General features: G+C 37.4%; 1 protein-coding gene across 24 annotated transcripts in view; it reads left to right on the top strand.

The window, feature by feature from the left end:
- Positions 1 to 24108, top strand: part of Nrxn1 (neurexin 1) — a 1056958-nt gene that overhangs the window by 721644 nt on the left and 311206 nt on the right. For all 24 annotated transcript variants that reach the window (XM_035445200.1, XM_035445199.1, XM_035445197.1 and 21 more), the window contains one exon: positions 20435 to 20616. In XM_035445200.1, the coding sequence (XP_035301091.1) occupies positions 20435 to 20616 (182 nt within the window). The remainder of the gene's footprint in view (positions 1 to 20434; positions 20617 to 24108) is intronic.

Below are 24108 nucleotides of genomic sequence, written 5' to 3'. Positions count from 1 at the left end.
GTCTGTTCTTCTAAGTAGGAATTATCTTAACATGTATTCAGAAAACAAATCAGCCAGGGTGGTTTTTGCTTAATAACATTTAACCCAACCTCTTTCAGTATAACTACAGTAATTATAGATTTTAGACTAGGAAGACCTCCATAATTACATGACTAGGTCTGAATAAACCCATGTCTCAGTTTTAAGTGTCATTTCTATGTGTTTTGTATTGGTTTTGGGTGGAGTTGCTAAAGCAGCCTTATAACCTATATGATTTCAGGAATTAAAAAGCATTAACTGCTTTGATGTTCAGCCAATACATTGTAATTTTTTCTGTATTTATGTCTTGGTTCATGATAAGTATAGAAAGAATTACTGCATTCGATAACAACTCCTACCACATCATTTCAGAACCATAAAGTATAGAAAATGTTTTGTACAATTATTATGTAAAGTCAAATAAGAAAGAAATATACATCCAGCCAAAGCAGTCACAGCCTGTTTTCAGCTCCAGTGCCTCACAAGTAAATATAAGTCCCTACTTCATGCTCAGTGTAACTCTGGGCTCAAGTTCAAGCTTAACACCAGTGATATTTTAACTCAGAGAATAGAGTTGCAAATGAGCACAGAGACTTCCTGGAACAGCAACAACTGTATTTCAGGAGATAAAAATGAGGGTTATTGGAGAGGTTTTAGCATCGTTGGCAAAATCATAGAGCAATGAATTAGGACAAGATCCACATTTCCCTGATCAAGGTTTGGTGCTTCCATGTGTGATGACGGTTTTATAATTATGCTCACTTGCAATTGTGTTTCTACTCCCAGCAAGGAAAACAAAACAAAACAAAACAAAACAAAACAAAACAAAACAGAATCTTGTACTTCTACATAATTTATAATGCAAACATCTCTTCAAACTTAAAGAAACTTGTATGGGAACAATTTTCTGTATGATTTTTGGTTACCTTAATATTTTTCAACCCAATCGTCTTGGGAAATAACATAAGGCTTACTATTGCATCAGTCTTTTGATGTCATGAAACTTAGGTCTGGAGAGATGTTTGGACTTCAGCATGTTTCCCATGTTTTTAGCTGTCACTTACTTCTATGCTGGCTTCATGTTCCTTTGGCTAGAAAGCAATCTTGCTGCATTCAAAGGAGTCAGAGGGGAGCCCTCATTTTGTCACCTTTCAATTTAACTGCTGGAAAAATGGATTTCTTTGGGCTTACCTTGGGGCTTACCTCAATGTATAACTTTGGTAAGCAAAGTCTGAGAAAAACAAATCACTCAACATTTGGAGAATTGGTGAGTGTGATTTCCCTTGCAGGGCCTCAAGTGACTGAAGGCAATGCATATGTAACATCTCTTACTATCTGGGGAAGGTCTACATTTTGGGGGCTTTCAGAATGTGGGTGCTGTCTAGGATTGCAATGATTAAAGCTCGACAGATTAGGCAAAAAAAGTTAATAGTTAAATTAGACTTGGCTGAAATCTACTGGAGTTGAGGGCAGGCAGAGATACCACAAAGACTCGGTGGATCCATCAAATCTTTTAAAGAGTTGTTTCTCTTTTCAATGGAAAAGATGGGTGTGGTATAAAATTTATTAAGTATATTATCTCTCCTAGGTCTGTTATTCCCACTGGTCAAAAAGAGACCACTGCCACAATTTAAAACCAAATTTGAAGCAAACTCTAATTAAATACTAGTCAGGGAGATGGACTCTGGTCAGGTCCATATCTGGGTTTCCAGGAAATGGCCCTGAATCAAGTTTTTCAGGAGCTGAAGAAGGCACAACCCATAATTCATCTCCTTCCCCATCAGGGGCAAGCATACTTCTTGATATACTTTCTGCCTGCACGCTTCCTTCCTACATCCAATCGGACAAGGGTACATCCTGACTTATTTCCTGCCTACATAACTCCTGCCCACATGTGATCAGTGCAGATAGGTCAAATAAATTTGTTTAGGGGAGTGAAAACATTTGGCTTGTTATCTTCTGTAAACAACAGCCTCCAGCATTTCAGGAACTGTCTGTCTTTGGGAAAGGGCCTTGCAGGTCAGAGGCATTTTTGTTTCATGATCTCTTAGGCACAGTTAATTAAGACTTAAAATGTAACTTTGGCTTTCACTGGTTTAACCTGCTGAAGATTGAATCTGTGCTTTGGAGGGACCATAGAGCAATAGGAGAAGGAAATGAGGATTTTGAGTGTCTTGATTTTTGGTTTGTGTCTTGCTGCAATCTGTTCTTCAGTTATTTGGCTTCAACTGCTGTCCTTTGGTCCTCTTACATCCTGGATGAGTACTGCTTGGGTATTGTCTTTTAGGAAACTTTATTTCTCTGAATTAGATATGACTGATCTTATTGAAAATATGCTTCTTTCTAAAAAGCAATAACTAACTAAATAGATAAATGAATAAAATACCCCCCACCCAAATAACCCTTTGAGCTTCTTTTTCTGTAGGTGTTTGTCAGGCACAGTAGAGAATGATTGTTTGATTGATCCTTACTGTGTCTCTTGATTTCCCTACTGTAACGGTCATGTGTCCAATGTGAAGTGAAACTTTTCAGACCAATTTTGATGGTTTTCTGTGTCTTGCAAAGGGATTCCCTGATGTTTGTACAAATTGTGCACCTGGAGATGTTTCTGTTTCTGGGATAATTTTGCAAACCCCACATTATGTGCCACATATTACCAGTGAAATTGGAGGTCCTGGAACTAGCTCTTGTAGACCAAGCTGGTCTCAAATTCACAAAGATCCACCTGTCTCTGCTTCCCGAGTGCTGGGATTAAAGGCATGTGCCACTACTACCCGGCTAGGATTTATCTCTAGCCAGTTCTCAATAAAGAAACATTAAATATGAATCATTTGTATCAAACATTGTGAAGCTGTGTGTATGACAATGAATTCAATTTTTTATCTTCCCCTCCATGTCCGACTTCTATGCAAATATTTTAATCTCCTTTACACACACTCTTCCTTCAACTTTTGTTTACATAAAGGCCCTGCAACATTCTTGGGTTATAGTGGCTGGACCCTTCCTCTCTCATTTCCAGTACACACATTCTAAAATTACTCAATCTCAAAAGACTGTGTGGTCAGACTCCAGCCAACGGGGAAAAGACACAGTTGTCTTCTATACTATAGTAAAAACCAAGTTCACTTCCTGTTCCCATGGGTTTTTTTATTTATTTTTATTTTTATTCTTCTGCTTTGGTGAGAAATGTACCCCTTGATTAAGAGGGAAGTTTTGCCTTGGAGTACTTAATTGGAGTGGTGGTCTCTTTCTTTGAAACCTGAACTTAATTCTAACACAAAGAAAAAAAAGATAGAGAAGAAAGGAAAGGAAAAGTTATGATGTACTGAGTTAATACTGAGAAAATTCAGGCAGAGTATAGAGCACAGGGCCCAAAGTCCTGTTGATGTATGCTGTGCCCACACCGGGAAAGGAACTATTAGCTAACTAACTAAGATGCTGGTTAATTCATCATCCTCTCTTATTAGCATGACTTCAAATGAATCAGATTTCCTGGCATGCAGGATCTCTCCTGGATGTCAGATCTCCAGGAAGATAGAATTCAGATTTCATTATTTGACCACAAGGAAATAGCTTAACTGGTCTCAACAAACCCCAGATACTTAGATTGGGTTCAAAGTTCATGAGAGGGGGTTCCTTTCTGAATGCTCCTCTAAACCAACTAATAACCTGTCTAGCTGTGTAATGGTTCCATTGTCACCACCATGGAGTTTCAGGGTTAATATTACAATATGTGTAAAGCTAGCAAATACCTTATAATCACAGAATTCAAGTTGCTGGAATAAATTTTGCAACATTGAAAATTAAAGAGTTTAGCAGTAGGTACATTTAACCTGTCTTCCACAGGCTTCGTATGTCCCAGGATGTCTGCAAATGCTTAGAACATATGTAGATCACATTACATCTCTTTATCAAAGTATTACGTACAGCTAATAGAACAAAATTCCCCTTCTATTTTGCTTGTAGGCATCATACTTGTCACTAGTAACCATATCCACTCTATTCTAGAATTACACTGAGAGTTCTAACTAGATCAGAAACTGGTTATTAGATAGGCTCTTTGTTGAAGGACATTTCCTGAGACGACGCAATGCACACACACACACAGGGGAGAGGAGAAGGGGAGAACCGAGAAAGACCCAATTATCAATTGTACCAAAGTTCCACCCTGGTGAACCAACAATGAGTTTCTGTTGGGTTTACTAAAGTGTATGGGTAACGAGTTTCTTATAAAAGCAGAGATGACTGAAAAGCAACTGTCTTACTAAAAAGTTCAATCCATTGTGGTGATGCTGGAGCTCTCTGCAATCGCAGACGGGTCAACCGGCCCAAAAGTTGTCCTCTCTGCGGCTCAGTGGCAGTGTCCCCGTCCCTAGTAGTTGTGTCTTCAATAAAGCTGAAAAGAAGCTTTCTCGATCTTCCAGAGCTTTGCTTGTCAGACATAGGACCCGCGGTTTTCCTGTGGAGTCCCAGGAGGTCTCCTTTACTCCTGGAGGGAAGGATAAATTCAGAGTAAACTGCTCCACACTGACTTGTCCTGTAAGTAAAGATTTTCAAATTCGAACGTTTTATGCTGTGGGCAGCTGAGGTAGCCAAGCATCGACCATATTTTTCAACTGTATCGATTCCATACTCCTCTCCCCCACTACTGAATGCTGACACCCAGATAATTCATCCATAGATGAAGGGATCTAAGCCGAAGCTCAGAGGTCTCATTGCATTTGCCCTTATTCTTACATGTGGAGCATAGCAACTAAACCAACACACGCTTAATTCAAAGGCATTTAAGCAAGTCTTGATAACTTGAAAAAGGAAATCAACTAAGTCTTCATTTGTCAGGCTGACATCTAGACAGCAAGAGAGCAAAAGACATATAGGACAATATAAAATAGTAAATCCTTTTCTGTCAAACAATCTCTTCAGTTACTGGAAGGAAAAGAACAGTTGGCTCAAGCTTCATAGGAATGTCATATGAAATGCCAAGAACTACATTTGGGGACCATTATAGAGGAAATGTGACACAAGGTAGATTCGGTCTTGCCAAAACTATTTGAGGAAAAACCCTTGACAGTATTTTCATTTGAATGGATCCTCTAACTTGCATTCTTGCTTACTCAGCAGTATTCAGAAGGGACATCTTCCAGAACCTCTTCAGTGCATGAAGTGTTAGAGACCTGCAGCGGTTCAAGTGTCTAAATTCAAACATAGGTTTATCATATACCTGAAGCATTTCCTTTTTTGAAGTTCCCAATCCGACAGGAACAGCATCCACCCCTTTTCCAGGTTCAAAACTTAGGTGTAACTTTAGTTTCTTTTTCTTTCCAGTATGTTTCCTATATGATTTTGTATCTGACAACTTCCTTCCATGCCCACTGTTAATGTATATTAGTTTATGTCATTATAATTTATTCTTTTACTGAATCTAGCCTTTTGATGGGTTTCCTTGCCTTCCTGTTCATCCCATTTCTGCCTAGAAGTCATGATAATCTTGTCAAAATTCACAGCTAATTATGTCATTTCTACAATTAAATTAATCTACTTAGATTGATGTGAATTTAATATGAATATTATACTTCTTAATATGAGTCTCTTTTGACATGCTGAGTAGTATTTGAGGTTAACATGAACCAAAGTTAGTACTGGGCTTAGTAAGTGATTTCAAACTTGGTAACTGCTTCATACCAGATGGGAACATTGTTGTTGTGTTTATTTTCCTGTCCACTTATTCTGTTGTGTTATTGGCTCCTTATTGGCACCAAAATCTCCAAACTCTGTGTGTGTGTGTGTGTGTGTGTGTGTGTGTGTGTGTGTGTGTGTGTGCGCGCGCGCGCGCGCGCGCACCTGCACTATGTACCCTATAATGTTACAATGGAAGCTGTACAATAGCTCAATCTATTCCACATATGCTGTCCAGGGATGACAACAGTATAAGGCTGACGGTATCACTACCTGGAGTAGAAGAGAAACTGGCTGCTGACTTAGGAATTTATACTTTCAAAGCTATAGTACAGTACAGGGAGGAAAATGGTGGTCTAAATAGATAAAGACGTGAAGATGCATTGTGAATATAAGTATTGCTTACAAAGAATAAATGGCAGAAAAATAAAAAATGCTTGAAACTGGCTGCAAATTTGGTGTACTTGGAAATAAAACTGATAGCACCTATGTGGGGAAAGGGGTGTACCTTACTTTTTTTTCTTTTTAAATGTTCCCTTTATTATTGATAGTTTTAAATACTTATTTGCATAAAAATGAATGAGCTACCAGGTTGGGTTTACATATTGCTTGTCCTATTTTGTAGTAGTTTGAATTTCAGTAGAATTCTTTTAGAATGTTCTTCTAAGAAAAGGCAGCTTTGTTTGGTTATTTTACATATCTGCTTCATTGTGGCATTGATCTACCAAAATCTTCCATCTCTCAGAGGAGAACATACTTTATTTCTTGATACACATGCACACACGCACACACACTCACACACACACACACACACACACACACACACACACACACACACACATATATATATATATATATATATATATATATATGCATAGGCATATATATATGCATAGGCAGCTTAGTTTCCACATCAATTTTTAGTATATGCTTGCTAAACCAGAAATAAGTGTATAAATGTATATAATTACTTAAATATGTGCAAAAATTTGCTTCAAAATTATATGTGAGAATAGAAACAAAATATTAAACTTTTTGTTGCTTCCAAATTTAACACTGGGGAAAAAAAGTATTTTGATTTGTTTAATACTTTCTTTTCTCCCTTATCTAAGTATTTTTAGTTGGTAGCATTGCATTTGTGTTTTCTAAATTATATTTCATTTCAAGACATTGAAAAACAGTTGCTGACATGGATTTTTTTAATTTGAGGCACACGACTTAATTTCCCAATAATATGTTCTTTGTTGTATGCATAGTGCAGAGATACTGGATTCCAAAGCATCAAATGAAAATAAAATCACCAAAGTATTTTTGAGCATTACATATTTTACTCACTACATCATTTGTGGCTTTCTGTGAAGTGTATGGTGATAGAAATCCAGCAAGGTACAACCACATATTTTTGTCATTTTCAATATGATTATTTGGAAAAACAAGTAATATACTGGGTAAGGTAATGCATGTGCATAACCCAAGCACTTGGAGGCTAAGACAGGAGGATGATTAGTTTGAGACCAGTCTGGGCCACACAGAAAGAACTTTTCTCTAAATTGAAACCAGAAGAAGATATATAACACATATAACATAAGTAGGATGTGGTCTACTTGTAACTATTGTATAGAAATGGAAATAGAATAGACAGCAATACAAATCATGGCTGTCTGATTTCTTTGTCTCTGAATAGACTGGCTTTCCACTCCAATTGAGGAAGCAGTCAAAGATCTGACAACAATCTAGGCAATGATGAAAATGTTTTTGACTAAGAATAAGAGAGGCAGGACATTAATTAACATATCCATTTATCAGTACAGGTTAAAGAGAGGTAATTGGCTGAGTAACAGTCTAGTATAAAGAAGTAATTTGTGTTTTATCTGAGAATGGATTTGTGGGGAATTTTATCTCCTGCTCCAATTGCTTTTGTTTGTTTGTTTGTTTGTGTCATGGTCATGGGAAAGGCAACTGTTAAAATACTGACGATGTGCCTGGCAGTGGTGGTGCACGCCTTTAATTCCAGCACTCGAGAGGCAGAGGCAGGTGGGTCTCTGTGAGTTCGAGGCCAGCCTGGTCTACCCAAATGAATTTCAGGACAGTCTCCAAAGCTACACAGAGAAACCCTGTCTTGAAAAACAAACAAACTAAAAATGTCACTGGAGATGTGTAATTTAGCTTGTGAATGAGAATGTAATGAAGCTAGAGATTGTCTGTGATCAACCGCACTGCCATTTTAGACTCCACTAGTTGTAGCTAGCCCATATATAAGTTCTGACCCACAACCAGCCTGTCCTCAAAGATCAACAAGAACAAAGCAGGTCAGAACTCTACTAAATTACCAAGGCTACACGTGCGATTATATTTCTTGCCATTCTCTCTTGTTGAATGTTCCACAGAATATTTCCATACAATTTCATTTAACATTTTGATTAGGTTATGAGTTGTCACTGGACAAAGGTTCACTAAGCTCTGAGCTGGTGCTTTACATCCTTTGGAGACATAAGAATTTTTTCCCCTCATGTTGAAATTCAGATTAGGAAAGACCTTCCTGTACCAAATTTAGCTTCCTTATTGGTGCTTATTTTGAGGCAAGAATATGACTAATGTTTCATGAGTATCAAAGGTAACTTCCATTCAAAGAGTTAAATAGCAAGAAAAAAAATTGTAGACAGAAAGTGTCTCTAAAGGCAAATGCTGGAGAGTTTGTAAGAAGCCCCAGGATAAACCAGTGGGAAATACTGGAGGATGTTGGTAGGTATAAAGTGGTCTGTATTACATAACTACTAGGACTCCTGTTTGCCAAATGGCTCAAGAATCAGGTTATACACTTACAGGGAGACTAGGAGATCTTTCTTGATGATTGGGTTTAAAAAAGCTGGCTACCATCACTTGGGAAAAACTTTTCCAAGTTTTTGAAACTGAAAAGATACTGGGCAATTTGTGTCTCAAAGTCTTTACAGTTAGGAAGTTGCTAAATAGGTGCTCTGTAGTTAACTGTGTGCCCCAGTTCATCTCCTTGGGCTTTAAGTTCTTAAACCACACATTGTGCTTGGCTTTGCTTGAAGGGGAGAAGGAATCAGGGAAGCAGGAAAGTGCTTGACAGCCCTCTGGGTGGATAAAGAGAACATTTACTCTGAAAAGAGTACTAGGTTTTCCTAAGGAAGGGTTTTAATAGGAAACTTTCAATTACTTTGTGATTCTGAGTAAATAATTTTACCTGTGTGGTTATCATTTGTTTTTTGAATCTAAGAGATAATTACAGCTTTCTTATCAAACTTCCTTGACTGTATTGAGGATAAAGAGAACCACGAGGGAGATGTTTTGTCATTTTGTTTTAGAAGCTACATAAGTATTTTACCATAAAAATGAGACCCAGAAATATGCAGGTCTATCCTAAATACATGGTGGTTTTTCTAATAGCATTTTGATGGCCACGGTTTAAGAAGCTGCAACACCCAAAATGTTGCCTCCTCCCCTGAGCCTCAGAGGGAAGAAAAGAATAAAAGTGTCAGGGCAGTGGGTAGCCATTTCAGGGCCTGAACTGGGAGAATTGCCCGTCACTTCTGTTCATGTATCATTGGCCACCACAATGTCACATGAAACTCCCTTATCCTGGCATGGAGAATGGGAAGTAAAGGCTCTACCAGGACAGTTACCCTACTAAATCTGGAGTGCTCTGTTACCAAGGCAATGCAATGCATAGCAGCAAACACCAGGCATCTCTGCCCCATGGAACAGGGATAATAAAAACCTAGGGACAGATATTGGGGTTCAAGCTGAAGATCAGAAAAGCAAAGCAGCCAAGCCACCAGAGAGTTCTTACCTCTACCAAGGTCCAGACCAAAGGAGGGGTGATCCTGTCCTCAGAATGACTGCAATCTGCAATGCAAATATCAGACTGCCCTGAGACTAAACTGAGCTCCTGCCTTAGATTCCTTCCTAGTGCTGGGATTAAATGTGTGTCATCCCAAGTGCTGGGGTCAAAGATGTGAACTCAGTTTCTCTTTTAGACTGATTCACTCTCATGTAGCCCAGGGTGGGCTTGAACTCACAGAGATTCATCTGCCTGTCTCTCCAGCGTGCTGGGATTAAAGGTATGGCCACCACTGCCTGTCCTCTATGCCTAACTAGTTGTTTAGGTTTGCAGCTAACTAGTGCTTTCTCTCTCTCTCTCTCTCTCTCTCTCTCTCTCTCTCTCTCTCTCTCTCTCTCTCTCTGTGTGTGTGTGTGTGTGTGTGTGTGTGTCTAACTAGTGGCTTAGCTCTTAATTAGATGTGTGGCTAGCTAGTGGCTTAGCGCTGCACTCTGATATTCAGGCCAGTTTTATTTGTTAGAATGCAATGCAAACAAAATATCACTACAGCCCCAGACATAAATGAAAAGAGCCTTTGCAACAGCAGAAACTTCTTGGAAGGGGAAAACTGTATGACCCTGAGTAACTCAGCATGCCATGGGTTATCAAAGTACCAGAACTTAGTCAAATGAGGAGTCCACTCTTAGAGGGAGAAGCCCTCCCATTTTTTTAAGCTCACTCTCTTTAATAATACTTCCTAAAACACAATTCCTTTGATGGTATACAAACTAACTTGCATTGAAGATCCATGGAACCACCCACTTATTATCTTAATGCCAGATATGTTTCATGAGTACCTGTGTTTGGTACAAGGTGCTTGGATCTTGTTGAATTTTCAGAAAGCTTTCTATGTTGTGTTTCAATTCTTGCAAATTGCTTGCCAATTTAAAGTGAGCCGCGTCTAAACAGTAAAGTAATTGCTTATGATAATGAGTGCAAACTAATTTGCTAGAATATGTTAATATTCACAAAGCACTTTTGTACCGCCTGCTGTTCCAAAAATACTGCTCTCTTGTTTAAGTGTAGCTTTTAGTGTTATTGTTGCACATCTGACTAAAATCATCCCTTCAGTAGCAGTTATGCAAAAGTCATATATGGGGGTGGCCTCTGTATTCTAAAGAAGGGACAGAGAGTCATGACATCTTTGATGAATGATTTGGAATATTTGAGTCAGGGAACTGAAGCCTTAATAATTAATTCCAATTAGTGATTGATGGCAGTAAGCTTACTACACTGGGTTAGAAATGGCCCCTCTTTCCCATAAGAGCTATAAAACTTAATTTAAATCACTTCACAGACAGATGGCATCCAAACTTAATTTAAATACAATAACCAACTTTAAATGAACTCAGTATTTTCAAATGCCCCTAAATCCAAGTGCTTAAGTATGAAGCCTATGTCACCCCCAGAGTACCCTCTGCCCCTTGGTCTGCAGGATCTCCTCAACTGTGTTCATGGATTCCTCTTAAAGACAGGAGATTTTCCCGGGCCACCAGTAGTGGAACACACCTTTAATCCCAGCACTCAGGAAGCAGAGGCAGGTGGATCTCTGTTAGTTTGAGACCAGCCTTGTCTACAAAGAGGGTTCCAGGACAGGATCCAGAGCTACACAGAGAAACCCTGTCTCAAACAACAACAGAGATAACAAAAAAAAAAGACTCACGATTTCAAAAACCCTTGTTTCAAACTGAGGGTCTTCTGAGATCAGAGATAGAGGCTGACAATGTGAGGTGGGAGTGGAGCCAGCTTGTAGTTTATTCTAAAAACAGGATATTGAGGACTTAATATAAGAGAAAACTTGCTTGACTTTTGATTTGCTTCAGGTCTGATTTAGCAGTAGAATGTTCTAGTAAATTCCGAATTTAAAGGTCCCTGCCACACATACTCCTTTGTTTTCAAATGGATGGTGAAATGCAAAGATCTCCACAGGGTAACCATTAAACAGCAACAACAAAAAAAAATCTATCACTTTCAAAATTCATTTCCTTTTGTTGAATTTCACTGGCTAAAGAATTTTTTTTCAGTTTTAAACACTTCCATATTTGAATTTTACATTTTATAGGTACTTGAAAGTGCTTGTCATAGTAAGTGGCCCAATGTCTCTGTTCTTTGCCTGTAATTATCCTGTGAAAGTAGATGGTACTTCACACAGAGGGTTGAGTTTTACACCTCTTGTAATCTTTATTAGCTGTTTCAGAGTGTGAGCTGAAAATAAACCAGCCAAATTATAGATATTTTATTTTACTTTTATTAATGTACCTGCTACGGTTATTATTTTTTTCACCTAAGTGTAAATTAATGCTTAAAAACTGAGGACTTGTTTACTTTCTCATAACGCTGGAAGGAACTCTTCTGTGGTAAATACACAAAATATGACCAAGGTCCTCTTAAATGCAATCTTTCTTAGGACATTAAAATCACATTTTTTTCTGGTTTTGAAGCTACCTGATTCTCATTTAATGGGAATTTGCATTTCGTGGAATTTTTAATGGGATAGCATGCTGGCATTTTTAGTACTGTCCTTGAATAGTCCTGACTCCCAACTCTCAGGCTTTATTTTATGTTTGTCTAGGGATTTAGTGCAGGGGACAGAGATAAGACAGCATTCTTATAAAGTATGGATTTCTTCCTTTTCAAAACATGGCTTCCCATTTACTTGAGTGAATCTACCCTCTATATCTGTGTGTCTTTCCTGGTCTTTGTGAAAATCTGACCCCAAAGTTAGCTCTTCTCTTTCCAGAACCCTGTTAAGTAATGCCATTTCCAAAAGAATTTGGGATTCCTTTGAGAGACCAGTAAATTCTTTTTTTTCCAGTAAATTCTTTAAGATGGTTTTTATGTGGAATATGTAAAGTTGCCCCCAGAAAGAGACTTTACTTAACACGGTAGGCTATGGGTTAATCGTTGTAGATCTTTGAAAGGACAAATAATTAGAGAAAAAGTTGGTGAATCTAATAATAATGGCTTATGTTAAGTTTATATTAAAACAAACATGGAAAGGACCAAGTCAATAAAAATGTATACTTATTAGTGAATTTAAAATTGAAAGTGATACAATGTAAATTATGTCTCTGAGAACAGAAGTAGACAAGAAATTCAATATGTCCCCATCTGATTGGCTGTTGATAGAGCTTTTGTAATGATGACACATACTTTTCTATCACCATCAGAGCACAGTGTGGTGCTTTATACACAGTAAATGCTTAACTACTTTTTATTGAGTGTGCTTTTTATACTTACGTTTTTTACGTTTGAAGTTTTCTGCCATGTTGTCTTTGTGTTCTCCATCTTGATAAGCATGTCCGGGCTATTATCTCTGCATTATGTCAAAAAGCCTTTTTCAGGGCTGAAGAGATGGCTCAGTGGTTAAGAGCCCTGGCTGCCCATGCAGAGAATTTGGTCACAATTCCTAGCACTTACTACTTCCATGGCAGCTACCAACCATCTGAGTAAATGAGTAAATGGATGAGTGAACATACAGTTCATTGGTTGAAATGATCTTATATTTGGCTCCTTTGATTAGGCAATTTCTATTTTACCATAATTTTCAGAACATTCACAATTAGAAGTTAGAAATGAGTAAATGGAAGGGTATCACTTTGTGCAAAAAGCTCTTCTGGTATCTTCATTTTTAAGAATTTGCCAGAAGCTTGCACAGTTTAGTTGATGTTCTTAAAAATAATATTTTTCTTCAATAACCTGATGCTGTGGTTTCCTCTCTCCCTATTCATGTTGCTTATTGCTCTAACAGGAATTGATTACTGAAATTCCTTCCAGAGACATTTTAATGAAGTCTAATTGCTTGAGGGAGCCTAGTTTCAAAAGGGAAGATGTAAACATTTGATGTTCCCAGGGTTACTGGCTTTACGATCACTTTGCTTGATTTTATTTTTAGTTCTAGATCACTTTATGGGATTTCCCTGATCTGATTGGCAAAATGCCTACCACTTTCTTGTTTTTATTCTCAGTCACACAGTTAAGACTGAGACACTTAGAAAGGTTCTTCGACTCTGAATTTGATGGTGGAAGAAGTTTGTCTCACTTGGCAGTTCAAGCTCTAGAACACAAGTTCCAGAAGAAAATAGCTTTAAAATTTTTTTTGAAAGAAAATGTGGCTCCTATGTGGCTTGGTAGTGCAGGTCAGAAATTCTAACTACTCAGGAGGCTAAGATGCAAGATCACAGGTTCAAGGCCAGAGTAGTTTGACAGAGTGAATGCAAGACAGCCTGAGCAACTTAGGGTGACTCTGTCTCAAAACAGAATGTGAAAACAAAATGGTGACTATAGTACAGTTTGAAAGCCTGTGCTTAGGGTATGCAAGCACATATAAGCTTGGGCTCAAGCCTCAGTATGTTTGAAACATAAATGGATATTGCAAAGCAGTTCTGCATGATATGTTACTGCATAGACTTTCTAAAATAGCATTTACTGGCTTGAATGTTCAACAATGTACCCATCTTCAATGTGAGGATATATGTTTTTATGCACATATAGTGATACATTTACAGATATATAATTGGTATTCACTGTGTTCTAATTTTGAGGAAGCCCTTAACTGAGACTTGGCCATCATTAGTATCCCCATTTTTTAAATCAATTTTTTAAATTCAATTTTAAATTGAATTTTAAATTCAATTCATTTTTTAAAAATCAATTCCCTTATAATGCAGAGGAACAAATGATTATTCAAATGAATTCAGTTGACATGGGTTATTGATAGGGTAGTCTTGGCTTTATAGAGTACAAGTGAACACCAATTATGCTTTCCTCTATTTGAGATATCTAAATTGTACAATGAGTCTCCTGTGAGTTCTAGTTAACTCAGCCTTACCGTTCTCCTTGAAACTTTAGAGAGGTCCATGGCTAACAGCATAGACAATGCAGCTCTTTGTGACTTTCCTGAGCACATATCAAGCTTATAAATAAGAGTAATCTACAGGTCTGTTTATACCCTAAATATTATTTTAGGTGTCACAGAGGAACATACTTACATCATGGAAGTAAATGTTCATAAATGTCAAATTGTAAAATGTACTTTTGCTGCATTTGTGAACACATGCTCCTTTCAAAGCCATAGTGTTTCCATGACAGCCAGTTCAAACACACATAAGATACATACTAGAAAATAATTTCTATTAGACAAATGTTTTAAGTCAGAAGCAAAGCAAAACTTCTTTATGACTTTATTGAAATGCATAACTCCTATTTGAATTATCTGAGAGAAATGACTCCTGACTTCATAGACCTCATGATAGCTTTCTGCCCTTTCATTTGCTTGATAGTTTTATTTGATGGAAACGTCTTACTGTGTAAACACACATCATTTTTATTTTGAGATAGTGTCTTGTCTAGGATAGAGCTGAAGCTTTTGGAGGTTGTCTCACTGGATTCCTCTCTCTGTTTTCAGACCGAGTTTCTGACTGGCATTTAGGGCTGGGTACTCATTCTGCAGTCCCACTGGAGGGAATTCCAGTGAATGAGTAGAGGTTCCCCTTAGCATTCACAGCTAACATTCAATTTAATGAAACACAACAATTAATTTTCTTCAAGTTCAGTAATTTTTCTTTACTTTATAACTTAGGGTTCTGATAAACCATACAACCATCCATTTATGATAGCCTTATATCTCTGTGCAACCTAAATATGACACTGAGCTATTCCAGTATGGCCTCCATCATTAGGGAATTATTTACTTTGGTTAGGTGTCTGAGGCCAGTAGCTAAAAATTTCACTTACCTGACTCTTTCTTGTTCTTTTTCCTTATTAAAGACCAAATTACCCTCTTTTGTTCTCTAGTCTGTTTATATACTTGGGGTGAATTTGTCCATTGTGCTAAGTGTACCTTAAAAATGTTAAATATTTTCTAATCTTGCTTAAGTTTTTTATTCTTAAAAAAATTAGACATTGAAAATCCAGCAGTGGTTTGATTTCATGATGTAATTCCTGTGGCATGAATGCTTTAACAATTATTTAGGAAGAGAAGGATCTATAATTATATGTGATTGTTAATGATTGTTAATATTGTTGTATGTTCCACAATTTAGTCACTAAAGTTATCCTTAGACTCTTTTGTAATATATAGTGGTCTTTTTCATTAATTTTTGTGTTTAGTTCCTTTACTCCAAAGAATAGGTTATGTTAAAAATGCTCAACAAATTTAAATCAATCAATGGCATATTAACATGCCTATAGGAAGAATAAAAGCTGTCATTTATTATTGTTTTAATTTTCATCTGACATCCTGGGAACTTTCTCTGGAAAAAGCCTTATGTCACCGTTACATTTAATGGAAACATAATGACCCAAATATTTCAAGTTGGTTACAGGATTATAGGACTTCAAACAAGAACCTTTTATTCATGTACTTATGAGTTAGAAGCTAATATTTTCAAAAGTTAATTATATTATTATATATGTAGCAAGGATCTGGACCAACCAACAACTGAACAGCCCAGTGCATGCTGATTGGATTTCTTTTTCAGAGAGCTTCAATACATTTTTGGGAATATATGAACCTTGCTGAAATAAAGTGACTCTGAAGTGATGATGCTTCAGGAGGGGAAGGCTGATAACAGAGAGTAAGGAGGAAGAGAGTATCCATGTAAACAATAGTGTTCAAAAAAGAGCTAAAAATGTTTCTTATTATAGCATCACAGAAAACGCAACAATAAATTGGAATCCATGTGTAATATTTGCAGACACTTATTTTAGTGCAAAGTATTTTGGCATTCTTGAAAATGGATCTGATGGTGCTACTTTGTTAATGAATTTAGGGTAAGTAATAGAGATTGCTGAAAGGCTTTATTTAAGTGGAGAGATTGCTGAAAACCACTTTAAGGTTGAGTCATCCATACATTTGGTGATGTGAGGTGATGGATGCCAAGGTCAATTTGCAACAAATCCATCTGCCCTTACTCACTGATGTATTAGTACTTGGCACCTAGAAACATGTATAAATAATCAAGGTCTCACATTCCCCCATACTCTTTTATATTGACATAAAGCTTGGAACTATGATTATGATATGGTCCTATCTCTCATACTAAAATAACACATGTTGTTGCAAGAATAAACATTTTGAAATAAAGCTACTTTCTAGTGCATGTATTATAGTTGTAATTTATTTAGCGATCAAATGAATATTGCCTTGTGCTATAAATATGGACATGCTAGATGTTTTATGGTGGTGAGCTAACATTCTGTGTCTCACAAAAGCTCCCATGTAATGTAATTTAAAGTGACTTCTATTGTCCACTATTAGTGAAAGTAAGTAACAGTAATGAGTAGGTAGATTTACAGGAAGAACAGTGCTGACCCAAAGAATGAAGTGCAGAAATGATTAATAAAAATTATGATATAGGAAACTCCTTTATTAACAGGTAATTGGTTTGAAAATAAATTTCAAATAAATCCAATTTTTCTCAAGACACATATTAAAATTAACCAGCACTGTTGCAATGTTATTTTTTTTTTATATTTTCTCAAGGTTTGGGTGTACACTTGCAGGCATGAAAACACACACACACACACACACACACACACACACACACACACACACACACACACACCTCCTCTGAGCACTCAGCGTATGCTAGAATTTAGGTTGCCCAGGTGCTCCTGTACGCCCCCTCTTTGCATCCCTACAGAAGTTCCATGAGTCAGTGTTGCTGCTCTCATCTCTCTTTTCAAATAGAAACTCCTAAATATAGAGTAAATCCTTAGCTCCAGGTCCTGATGGCAGGAAATGATAGAACAGAAATTTAAACTAGATCCACCCCAGGCCAGAGTTTACATTCATCATTTCTAAGTTCCTGTGGTGTAGCAAGCATGTCACCTTTGTAATTTGCAAAGACATATACTTAAGGAAGTAGACTTTGAAATTTCAGCCCTTTGGCCCCCTACATTTGATCAGAAGGACAATTTTCTAGCTGAGTGGAAGGAGGGATTTAAGAATATAAAAGATATATTAATAGCAAATGGCTATTAGGTAAAAATGTCACTATGAATAGAAGACACTATTGTATGATGTTTGGCTTCAGTGTGGTGGACAGATACCAGGTAATTTCCCCTGGATATCTTAGAAACAATAGCATACCTGGGCAGTGGTGTCCTAACACCTTTAATCCTAGCACTCAGGAGGCAGAGGCAGGTGCATCTCTGTGAGTTTGAGGCCAGCCTGGTCTACAGAGCAAGTTCCAGGGCAGTCATGGCTACATAGAGAAACACTGCCTTGAAAAAAGCAAAATAAACAACAACAACAAAAAACCCAAAAACTAAAAAGAAAAAAGAAAAGAATCAGTATTGTAATAAAAACCACACACTCTGGGTCAGGAGTCTAGAAACCAGGTTATAACTAGCTTTGCCACTTAACCAAATGTGTGACTTTAGCAAAGAAGTTAATTCTTATAACTGAAATCCTCAGTTATAACATAAGAGACTCTATTCTATAAGGAAGGAATGAAGAAGTAGTCATAAAAATGATTTTAAAAGTTTATATTCAGCCAGGTGTGAAAGCTCAGACCTTGATCCCAACACTTGGGAGGCAGAAGCAGGAGAAATAAATCCTGAATAAAATTCTATCTCAAAATATAGTAATAGCAATTATAAATACATAAATTAGTAGGTGAATAAATAAATATGAAAAAATTCACCAGGAAATATCAGTCAATGTTATTTGCACCTTGACTTCATTTGGATAATTCCAACTGAAAGAGAACATAAAACTTCCCAGATAGGTTTTCTGGTTTTCATTGTTAAAGAATATCCCTAGTTTGGAATATTCCTTATTTTGTGTGAGATAATATATCACATGCATTCAAGAACAAAGTGAACTAAAAAGAGAAAATTAATAATTGTCTTCACTAGTTACAATTCATAACTGCTATAGCTACTTCCTCATATAATCCATTTTATTGACATTCTTTACTCAAACAGCTAAAACAAAACAAAACAAAAAACCTCTTAATAATCTTCAAAAGTACCAAATAGCAAGCAGAAAACAAAAAACAAAACAAAACAAAACAAAACAAAAGACCTTACCAACAGTGCTTGCTTAGTAATATTAGGGTGAATGAACTTCTGCGGATGAAGACCAATATAGGTGTATCAGTTACTTTCTCATTGCTATGACAAAATACCCCATAAAAGCAGCCGAAGGAAGGGTTTACTTTGGCTCACAGTATGATCTTATAGCCCCTTGTGGTGGGGACACAAAGGTCTAGAGCAGCTGATGATACTGTGTCTATGCTGGGACAGGAAGTTGAGAGCAGACAGGAAGTGGAAGTAGGTGTGAAACCTCAGAGCCCACAGCTAAAGATTCACGTCTAACAAAACTCTACATTCTAAAGGTTCTACAACCTTCCAAAATGGTGCTACCTCCTGGGGACCAAATATTCAAACACATGAGCTAATGGCAAATGATTCTCATCCCAATCGATGGGCACTCTCTCCCCCTCCCCTGCCCTCCTCTCCCTTGCCTTCCCCTCCTTTCTCGCTCACTGGAGATTGAACATATTGCTGTGCATTTGCTGGGTGAAAACTCTATGCCTGAAACTCCTCTGTCCTTTTCTTCTAAGTCTGGGTCTTACTGAGTAGGCCAGGCCATGTGTGAATTGAGTCTCTGGTCCAGGCAGACCTTGAATTTAACGATTTTTTTTTTTTTTCTGTTTAGTGTAGGAAAGACAGATGGGATACAATTCATATTCTCCCCCCTCCTCCTCCCTCCCTCCCTCCCTCCCTCCCTCCCTCCCTCCTTCCCTCCCTCCTTCTCTCTCTGTCCCTGGAATTATTCTTTTTATTTTTGTGTGGATGTTTTTCCTGCATGTATGCAAGTAAAGCACATATATGTCTGGTGTCTGCAAAAGTCAGAAGAGGGCTTTAGATTCCCGGGAGCTGGAGTTATGGATGTTTATGAGCCACCATGTGGGTTCCAGGATTAGAACCTAGATCCTGCAGGAAAGCAACAAGTGCTCATAACCATTGAGACTTCTTTCCATCCACCTTCTTCTGTCTTACACATTTTTCTTCTGAAATCCCTTCCAAATCTTCTTCCTCAAGGGACTCCTTGTGTCAATGAGAGAGACACTAGTAGCACAGAGAAATGGGACTCCCATGCATTGAAACACTCTTTTTATGTAAACTCCGTAATGTCTGACATCTTCATCCTATAGTAGAATCTTAACCCCCATGACTGAAAGGATAGCATTATTCTCCATGCTTTAAGACCAGTTTTCACTTGGAGGGGGTGAAGGGGATGAGAGAATCTTTAGGATGCTGTGTTATTTCATAGCCCACAGATGCTACATGTTAAGATCTTACTTCCATGGGTGGGATGTGTTATGTGTATTTGTTGACATGACTTCCAGGGTGTATCGTTGTGAATTCATAAGTAATCCTGTGTCACATGTGAGGAGACCCTTTCCCTATAAGTGTTTGATTTGTAGGCTATTTGTTGCAGGTTGTTCCTCTGAGCTATATGACCCTGTCATATTCCAATGTATCACTTGTTTCGAAAACAAATTGATGTATGTTTCGGATGTCTTCTTAAGCCTCCAGTCAATGTTTCCTCCTAAACTATTTCTTAAAAAAAAACTGGCAGGAAGAAATGAAAGCCCATTACATTGCATGCTTGTCCAATTCAAAGGAAAAAGCTGAAGTCTATCATTTGTTCTGGAACACCTGCTGGTGGATTTAATGAATGTATTAAAACCTGAGTGGCTACTCATTTCTGTTAAAAATGACTCTGTCCTATTTCTTGAGCAAGTTTCAATGAAACCTATCATTTGCTTTGCCTTAGTTTGTGTATAATGTCAACGTTTTATTGCTGTATCAATACATGACCTGGGAAACATAGATTTGGTGTATGTGTACTAATGGGATTTGTATTTTGTTTTACAGCTGGGACAACGTATATCTTTAGCAAAGGTGGTGGACAGATCACGTATAAGTGGCCTCCTAATGACCGACCCAGTACACGAGCAGACAGGCTGGCCATAGGGTTTAGCACTGTACAGAAGGAAGCAGTATTGGTACGAGTGGACAGTTCCTCAGGCCTGGGTGACTATCTTGAACTGCACATAGTAAGTACTTCTCAAATAAGGTTTAGAATTTGCTTTTCAGCATTAACTTTATGCATATATGTACACGTGTATATATATATATATATATATATATATATATATATATATGTGTGTGTGTGTATGTGTGTGTACATATATATATATATATATGTATCTGTTTTATGTTTTTCCTTAAACACATTGTTACAGTAAATATGAATATGGGATGGAGCTAATAAACCTTAGTGCTATTATTAACATGTACTTCATATTAGGAAAAAAGTTATTTTTATTTTTGAATCTGAAGTCATGTCAATTTTGTGCTTGCAAAGACATTTGGGAGTGAATTTCTTGCTCTAGGAAGATTTTCCAAGTTAATAAAGTAAGTTATTGCTCAGTAGTACTGTACCATCTGGCTGGAAGCAGGGGGTTGTAGTATTGGTGGCATCCAAAGATCTGGATTCGGTATTCTTACCTCTTTCCTTGCCAGAGTAAAAATTGTCTAAAGTTACATGGTGTGGGAGGAATGAGGAAGGAAACTTTAAGGATGTGAAAATTTAAGTTGGGATGTGAAAACGGCAGACATGATTGTTTCTGGGGCATTTTGTACTAGCTTCAATAGCTGTTGGGAAAGTTCTGAGAATCATTCCTGTTCTGTCTGAGCTCTGCTGAACTTGACAAACAAAGTGAGCCAGAGCATAGTAAAGGGCAAATAACAGCTTATGAAAGAGACGCTTTTGCTTTAGTTTCCATAGCAGACTTTCTAGTTCAGACCCTTGTTTGCAATCCTACTTCTAAGGAGTTACCAAAAATGGTTGTAATTCTCCATTCCCTCAGTTCTCTCGATTACTTGAGAAGAAAAGAAAGATGCACTCACTTGCTTTAACTTCTAAGGGATCTTAGTATTTTTCTGTCTTGCAAAATAATGAACAGGAAAATATGACATCTTCAGAACTCTAGGTCAGGGGTGCCGGGGTACATATTAGCGGGACAGGGTTTGAGTAACATGTGCAAGCCCCAGTGATCCATCCCCATTAGCATAAATAAACAAACCAGGAAACAAAAAACTAAGGGATTCTTGCTTTGCCTAGAGTCTTCATCTTCTTGAAGTTTCAGACACAGTTCATCCTCTACAGCCTCTGTTTTATACTTGAGTGTTGTTGATTGCCTCAGTCTCTTGTTAACGGAAGTTTGATCTTTTTGTTTATGTTTACCTTGTCTGTGTTCTGCTAAGCCTTCAAAGGGTCTTTGATCAGTTCAACATTTTCTTCTTTATCAAAACTGGCCTTAGGCATCAGTCTTAAGATGATCAGGAAAACCACTGATCACCACACTAAATTAATGCAAATTGACAAGGGTTTAATTCTGAAAGACTTTCTTTATTTTTTCTTAATCTTTTTTTTTTTCATTATATTTCCAGCATTTCCAGTAAGGTAGCTAAAGTTTCACGTTGACCACAAGATTTGAATTCCTTGCTAATCTTGAGGGGCGGGGGAGGATAAACAGAAAATAACACCTTGGCATAACTATTATTGAACCCTTGTAAATTTCCATTCGAACTGCACTTGTCATAAAATGGCAACCTTCTGGAAAGCAATTTCAGCTGCCTTTCAGCAAATACCTAACAATCAAAATTGAAAGCATTTGGATTTTTATAGTATCATGAATAAATGATCAGTTGAGATAAACTTCGAAGGGCAGTAAGCGATCTTGCTGTTTAGGGTAATCTCAACTTTCACAATATATTTTCTTGGTTCTGATTTAAGAGTGTTGCATATATTGCATATATATATATATATATATATATATATATATATATATATATATATATTAAAAATAAAGAAAACAAGACCTTTGTCCTTCTAGGAGAAATTACTTATTGATCCGAAGCCAATTACACTTTTAGCCTGAGAAAGGTTCTGCAATGATTGCCCTGAAGTGGTAAGGAGCTGTTATTGAATTACTCAAACCACTGTTGTTTATTTTATGGACAAAGGGATTGGTCTACAGTGTTGACCATTTCTATCCAATTGTGACCAAGTATAAGCTTAAACTCCTTTGAAGTTAACAGTTACTATTTTCCATGTCTGCCCCAGCATACATCCTCCTGGCCATGGGTTTCTCTGCCTCCCTTCCTCCCAGCTCTCCCCTGTAGCCCTTGGCTGGCCATTCATTTTAGAATCAATGCTTACCTCTCTATATAACATTTTTCTTTGATTAGAAACCTTCAAATTTCTGTTGCCCCGAGAGCTTATCATTAATTCGAGAATAGATATTAATATCTTCAGATTCCTATTGTTAAGCCTGAAGTTCACTGGCAAAAACCCAGTTCCACCATTTTGGCCAAATTAAAGCAAGCTTTTGTTAAAATATTAAATACTGTTCAAGATGGAATTTGGTTAGGACCATCCCCCGGAACTTTTCTTCTGAGGGGCCTCGAGACACGGGTTGGCGGGTTGGCGATGCTTCTATGAACAAACCCCATTGGCCATCCTACTTTTCCATGAGGCTTTGTTGTTATTTTCCAAGCACTACAACTCCCAGAATCCCAGGAAGTCAACTGCTCCTTGGCTTGGCATTATCTTTCAAGAATCCTAGGAAACTACCTGGTCTTTGGGCAATGGGGCTTACAGGTTTATGTATGGTCTAATACCACTGTTGTTGGAATCAGCCCTTCCCACTACTATCTAAAGCCAGGCCTAAGTCTTAGTTCAATCCAGCAAAGAGAAAACCCTCCCCCTCCCTTTAGTTCATTGTCTGCATATCATGCCCAGCCATTAGAACTCAAAAGCTATTTATTTGGGCATGAGTCTCATGAAATTAAAATTGTCTCAAAGTTGGGTTTAGTTTGGTGTACTTGCTTTGTACCTCTAATTCCTTTTCATAACTGGATTCATGAAAAAATAGAAAAAGAAAACATAAAAGGAAAATGGAAATCAGTAAAGTAGAAAAGCAAGGAGAGGGGAAAATCATAACGGGAAGAATAAATTTGAGATGAGACATCTGAGGGAGACTTCGCTTTCCTCTTGGTGTGTGAAGAATGGGCACTGGTGGGGCTTTTGAGACAGATTGTCCTTCAATTGATACTCCTAACTCTGCCTACTGAAAACTGGGATTATAGCCAGCATGCTTGGCAACTATGCTTAATATTAGTTATTAAGTTTGAGAATATCCAAGAGCTGATTTATTTGATTATTAGTACAATTGTCAAGTTCATCCTGGTTTTCCAAAATAAATTATTTTTTGAATGGGGAATCAGAAAGTTAAAACTAAAGCAAGGTGTAAATTTTTAGAATATTACTATTGTTTGGTTTTGTTTATGAAAACAACAAATTTCAGTTGAGATGCATAACAAGTGACATATCTTTTCTCCATAAAAGTTAGAACGTTTGGTTACCCATTATACTCCCAGGAAATTTTATGTGAGCTTCCCAAGTCAGCAGTGTATAAAGTCTCATCTAAAAATTATGTTCTGACTTTAATTGATAGAAGGAGGCAATAAACAGGAAGGTT

Source organism: Cricetulus griseus, chromosome 5, assembly GCF_003668045.3.
Source record: "Cricetulus griseus strain 17A/GY chromosome 5, alternate assembly CriGri-PICRH-1.0, whole genome shotgun sequence".
NCBI lineage: Eukaryota > Metazoa > Chordata > Mammalia > Rodentia > Cricetidae > Cricetulus > Cricetulus griseus.
This window is presented reverse-complemented; position numbering and strand designations above follow the sequence as displayed.